At 32.9% G+C, this 6,593-nt stretch overlaps 1 protein-coding gene across 2 annotated transcripts; it reads right to left on the bottom strand.

The window, feature by feature from the left end:
* Window positions 1-299: 299 nt before the first annotated feature.
* LOC150094906 (uncharacterized) lies at window positions 300-5,148 on the bottom strand. 2 transcript variants are annotated; one of them, XM_090411139.1, is made up of 3 exons: window positions 5,012-5,148; window positions 2,776-2,941; window positions 300-2,500 (listed from the first exon to the last, which is right to left on the bottom strand). In XM_090411139.1, exon 3 carries the CDS (start codon window positions 2,088-2,090, stop codon window positions 1,254-1,256), a length of 837 nt encoding a protein of 278 aa, XP_090267265.1. In that variant the 5' UTR covers window positions 2,091-2,500; window positions 2,776-2,941; window positions 5,012-5,148; the 3' UTR covers window positions 300-1,253. The 2 variants fall into 2 exon arrangements, with proteins under 2 accessions (XP_090267265.1, XP_090267264.1); XM_090411138.1 differs by having other exon boundaries at window positions 300-2,941.
* Window positions 5,149-6,593: the final 1,445 nt, after the last annotated feature.

Here is a 6,593-nt window from a genome sequence, read left to right as displayed (position 1 = left end):
AATCAGTAAATATATATTAATTATATAATAAGTCCATGACTTATGTGGTGAATTCATTCTGAACATTTCTGCATGAGTCAAATGCTTAAATGTGATGCTTAAATATGATGCATTTTTGACATATATCTTCATTTCAAAGGATAATTAAAGCAATAATAGGTGCCACTTATGAAAATAAAACTTTCAGAAAATGAAAGTTTATTTAGTATCCTATCAAGTACATAAATATAAAAGCATATGCAATTTAAAAAAAAAAAAATAATAATAATAATAATGTATGCATAGTCAGTATTGGAGTTTTTCTTTTTTTTTATTTATCGTCATCATAAATCAGTCATAACATGCATTAGCATCTTAGGTTTTCTCTTGTATAAGCATAAGCCTTATCACCATTCACAAACAAAATAAATGACATTATATGCTGTGCATCAGCTTACTAGGAAAACCAACTATTATATTAAAATGGAAGATATTACGGATCCAGTTATACTTTATAGTCAAACATAGAAAGAAACAGTTTTGAAAATAAAGAGGCTGCATTTTTACCACAGATTGGGTGAACATATGGGCAAAATAAAAGGCAAACATAAAGGCTCTTGGGCAGAGCTTTATGTCTTTTGAGTAATGCAAACAATGGCAATTCTGTTCTTTCTATATCTGGTTATAAAATATATCCTTCATGTTAATATCTTATCTATGCCAAAAGCAAAGCTTGTTGGCTTTATATTTTAGCTATCTATTATTTCCATGAAGTGGCACTTGATAGATGGCACTGCTAGTCACAAGTTGAAAGGCCAAAGTACTGCAACTTCGTATCTACAGATCCAAGTAACTTGAATCAGTGTAAGTTGATGACTTACTGTATATTATGAATATCGATATATAATGATATATAAAAAATGCTTTTGTTCGGGGAAGGGCATTAAACCTTGAATATCACATACCCATTTTTAATCACTATACATATCTTTATAAAAATAAAATAAAATAAAAACTCAGAAGTATTCACTCCATCTCTTACATAACATGCATTTCCACTTTTTTTTAAATTATTTATTTGAAATCTTGAATTATTTGATAAATAAAAACGAAATTATGCTTATAATTATGTTAGCAATTTAACTACTCAAAATTGCAACAAAACTGACATATATAATACATATGTACAAGGTCACACTTATCCAGTGGAAAAACTACCCATGGTGGACTTTCCTGGGTGAATGAGCCAACAGTTCTTTATGTCATTAATCTGGTTATTTATCTGATTCTCCTTGTTCACTGCAAGGAGCTCTAAGCAGAAAAAGCTCTTCCCAGTTTTCATACATAAAAGGATACTGATTTGGAGGCATCCTGTGAAATCCAAGACTTTCAGTGCTTGATGGTTTATTCCAACAAGTATCACATACAAGTGGTTTTTCATTTGTGCTAATCATCACATCTATTCCAAGGTGTTCTGAATATGAAAACTTTTTTCCACAGGTCTCACATGTCAATGACTTGACACTCGCATGAACTTTGTAATGTCGTGTAAGAGTTCCTGGGCGTGAAAACTTCTTCCCACAGGTTTCACATTCAAATGGTTTTTCATTGGTATGAATCCTTCGATGAACTACAAGATGTCCTGAGTGCAAAAATTTCTTTCCACAAGTTTCACATGAATAAGGTTTTTCACTTGTATGAACCCTTGTGTGTACTACAAGATTTCCTGCATGTGAAAACTGCTTCCCACAAATTTCACAAGTAAAAGGTTTTTCATTTGTATGAACCCTTTTATGTTCCACAAGACTCCCTGAATGAGAAAATTGTTTTCCACAAGTTTCACACGTATATGGTTTCTCCTTTGTATGAACTCTTTTATGAACTGAAAAGTTTCCCGAGTGTGAAAATTTCATCCCACAAATCTCACATTTGAATGGCTTTTCATTAGTATGAATCCTTACATGCTGTGTAAGAGCCCCTGATCGAGCAAATTTTTTTCCACAAATGTCACAAGGGTAAGGCTTTTCATTTGTATGAATCCTACGATGTCTAGTTAGTATTCCTGATTTTGAAAATGTCTTTCCGCATGTTTCACACAAATAGTTTCCCATCTGGTTAAACTGATTATATTATATGCTCTCAGAAAACAAACCAGTTTATTATTTGCATCACTAGGGCATGAATATGTCAGTTATAAATTTGTACATTTCATCACTTTGTTGATTACTATAATACGTTTCATAGCTACATTAAAAATAAATAAAATAAATAAATCTGCTGTGCAGTGAAACTAAATTCCTTTCCTTTATGATATATTAACATAACTTCTCATTTATAAATATGTAACTCATGACCTGTTAAAGCCCATACTGCCAGATTCTAAAACAACTTACCTATAAATATTGCATTCTATAAAAGGTCTCCAACTTCTATGTACGAGAGATGCACGGTATAAAAGATTTCTTTCAAGAAATGCAAGGGCCTTCTCAAGAAACATGCTAATAACATTTGGCAATACAACCTATATCCAGATGAATGAAATAACCCTTTAGTGTATGTAAAAATTCTTGCATATAAAAGTATAAAAGTTTCTCAATTACTAATTTTTTGAACATTTATACCATGTCTAAGATATATATTCTTACACTAAGCATTATCGAATTCATAGAGATGAACATGCTTATACTTTTTTTTATACATAATTATTTTCCATAATAAAATGCATCCTCTTCCATATTCTTAATAAAGTCTCAGTATCATTAATGCATTTACAATTTAAATAATATTTTCACATACTTGCAGATGTTCATGAAAAGAGAAAATGATGCTGTTGCATTTTTTTTTGGAAAAGCCAATCTGAAACACAACATTTTGGAGAAATTCTCTGTAAAGAGTTCATGCTTCCTGATGATTATAAGCAAGCTGCCCATCAATATTTCTGAAAATTATATATACTGTATATCTGAAAAGAGAAATACATTAACTATTACAAAAATATGACAGCAGCAAAGTAAAGCTTTAGTCAAAAATATCAAAATTAAGCTGAATTTTTACCAATCACAAAAGATAAACAGGCTGACTTACAATAACACTTTAGTTTTATAGCCTCAGTGTACAAACTATACCTTGAAAAAATGGTTTTCAAATGCACCAAAATTGACACTTCTCTGGTATGTTCTTCTTGGTGACTGCTCATCACTAGCAATGATTGTTTTCTGATCTTTTTTTTTTTCTCTCTCTTTCTTTTCCCTGTGGCACAATGGTATCATTGCTTTTACCAAGTCCAAACAAATCTCTACTTTTGTCCACCTGGTTGGCACAGCGGATTTCAACGAAACTGTCTCGGATTTTATTTTTCAGTATTTGTTTTCATCATTGTATCATTGTTTGCTTCATGAAATACTTGCAAATTACAAGATCTTGATCAGTTTATGCACTATGTAGTCTATACTAATGTACTATTGCTAAGTTAAGCAATCTCTAAGGAAATCAACCATTTAATATACAATTAGACACACTTAACCTCTAACCTGATGTAGTTTTTTTTTTTATTTATCTATTCGTATGATGATGTAATGGAGGCCCCTTTTACAGGGAAGTACAGCACCATCTTAACCTTCCCCCCCCAAATTTTATTTGGGCTCAGGACCGGCATAGCTGACAAATCAGGCCTATGGCTAGGTCACTTGATGTAGTTAAAAGTAACTACAATACTATAATATATCCACTTGGTTCGAAATTTTCTAACCAAGTAGTAAAACTTTACCACAGCTACCTTGATCTAAAGTATTTTAATAATAAGGGATACATCTTTTACTACTTGTATATGAGAAAAATATGACTTCTGCATCAATATCCAAGTAAGTTTTTCATAGTAAAACTCTTCAGATTGTTTCCAAACTGAAGAGTTTTACAGAAATGACTTGTTCATTTTCAAAATGAACAACATTCTTCAGATGTGTGTTCAGTTTAGGAAATAAATTGAACATATATAAAGAAGAAGTTACACAAGATTTTACAGTGCTTAAGTAGATCTGAATTTAAGGAATTCAGATCTACTTCAGGAGTATAAACCTTTTTTGGGAGGGGGGCAAAGAGCAATATTATTATTATCATCATCATCAAACCTCCATGGGGAGGTCCCGCTATTACACACACAGTTTATCGTACTGTGCCCTAAATATATTTAGTTTCTACAATATTTTCTCTAATTTAAAGAATGTGTGAACAGGCTTAAACTGCACACTTCGTGAGATAAAGATAATCAATGATAAATTACTTCAGGGTAGTACAAGAATTTGTTGTGTGTGTGTTTATATGAAAGAACATGACAGTGAGTTCTATTCTAAGCATTCACCCAAACACTTGAATGTCCCAATTTTTTCATTTTATAACAGAAATGATCTGAAGAAAGTTTGGCTGAAATTAGTCATGTGCATTTACTCATTCTTTTTAACAGCACGTTTTATATACTTTGAAATTTTTATAATCCCTCACAAATATTACACACATAAAATATTTGGGGCTTTCGTGAAAATAAACCTTGGGTCATACAGGATAAATGGATCACTCAAAATAAGCTTGAAATATGAACAGGGTATCGAATTTTTATTTAATGTCAATATGGAGTGAGAGAAACATTTACGACAGTATACACCAGTGGCGCACCCTTTTTCTTTCGGTGGGAAGGGGGTCTGCCCCCCCGAAAGAAAAAGTAAAACAGTAGAAAAATTTCCAAAAATCTTTTCCTAATTCAAATTCTTTTTTTTTTATTTATGTTGTGTCGTGTCTTCTATTTCTATACTACTTATGAATTAGCGATCATTGCAGATGCTCAGTCATAGGTCGTATGCGATGCGTAGTGTATTCTCAAATCATCTACTCAACTCGCCCCCTCCCCACCCAAGAATTAAATACTGAGTATGCTACTGATATACACGTTGAAAACGAACAAATACTTAAGTGGATATATGTGAATGAGCAGCGATGCCTGCGAGTAATAAAAAAAATAAAATAAAAAAAGTAAACTCACCTATGGCATCTCTCATATTTTCATTTAAAGAATAAGTTCTAAATTCACTTATACAACAAAATTAATACTCAAGCAATTTTACAAAATATTCAAGAATTGCAGTAACTATATATTCCATTAGAGTTTGGAAGGTACACCTGCAGAAATAAGTAAATATACCAAGTCCTCTAGTGGTTGGAGGTTAACAATCTCACCATTTTTTTTTCTTTTTTGCTTTTTAGCAGCTGTTGCAAGTAGCAAAATAATCACACTTCCCTTAATATAGTTGTGAAAGTGACTAGTCTCTTTGGATTTCGAAAATTAAGTTATCACTGTTTGATGTACCTGTACACTTTTATTCAAAAATAAATTTTATTGTATAAGTTTCACGGTTGTATTCAACATGCCAAAAATTAAATTAAATTCCATTCATATGTTGTTGTTGTTGTTATTATTATTATTATTATTATTATTATTATTATTATTATTATTATTATTATTATTACGGCCTACTCCAAGGAGTCTTTAGACAGATCGAGGGAGGCCCTAAACATAATCACAAAAACTATGCAACATTTGCACAGTATCTATCATACCTTGCTTCGAACTCATTCACATTTATGGCGCCCACAACAGACTCTGGTAACCTATTCCACTCATTCATTACTCTGCAAGCAATTAAAAAAAGAAAAAGGTTCTAACACCCTTGCTAACTACACTCTTACAATGTTTCCATGGATGGCCCCTAGTTCTCCCACCACAAGACCTGTTCTGAAAAATTTCCTCTGAATTAATCTTGTAAAAACCCCACAGCAATTTGTATGTCTCAATCTCACCCCTTTTCCGCCTATCAACAGTTTCTGTAACCCACAAATCTTCAACCTATTTCTCATAAGGTTCATTCCATAGATCTGCTGCCATCTTGGTCACTCGCCTCTGGATCATCTTGACCTCTGCCTCATCTCCAAGAAATCCTGGTGCCCAGATCTACGCGTAGTAGACAAGATGGGATCTTATCAAGGCTCGATAAAGAGAAACAATAACCTACTTGTCTCTGCTCGTCAAAGTATTCTTCAGTAACCAAATAATCTGATGAGCTGCTTTTGCCACTTTTGCTATGTGCCTCCTAAACCTTAACTCAATATCCAATAACACTCCTAAGTCTCTGGTTTCATAAATTTCCTGGGGTACAGTTCCACCAATGTGGTATACAGCTGGTAATCTTTTCACCCCAAAATGCATACCTTTGCACTTTGCCATATTAAACTCATATCCATTCTCCTTTGCCCAGACTGCCAAACTATCTGAATCATCCTGCAAAATTTTGACATCATCTGTATTAACTATTGCACCACCCAACTATCCATCATCGGCAAACAACTAACTGAACAGTTCTTCTCAGATCCCTCCCTATATCGTTAATGTATAAATTAACCAGTAGCGGTCCAAGAGCAGAACTATGTGGCATGCCACTAATCACAGCTGTATAAGTGTTTATAACTGTATTATAAAATTACTCTCTGATATCTCTCCATCACACGCCCTCCTGTCCACCTTACCAAATCTATATCAATCCTGTGTGCCCATGGGCTGCAGTTTACTG

The sequence above is a fragment of the Typopeltis vanoorti genome, chromosome 21 (assembly GCF_054136105.1).
Source record: "Typopeltis vanoorti isolate ZY-2024b chromosome 21, IOZ_Tvanoo_1.0, whole genome shotgun sequence".
Lineage (NCBI taxonomy): Eukaryota > Metazoa > Arthropoda > Arachnida > Uropygi > Thelyphonidae > Typopeltis > Typopeltis vanoorti.
Note: the sequence above shows the minus strand (reverse complement) of the source record. Positions and strands in the feature narration are given on the sequence as shown.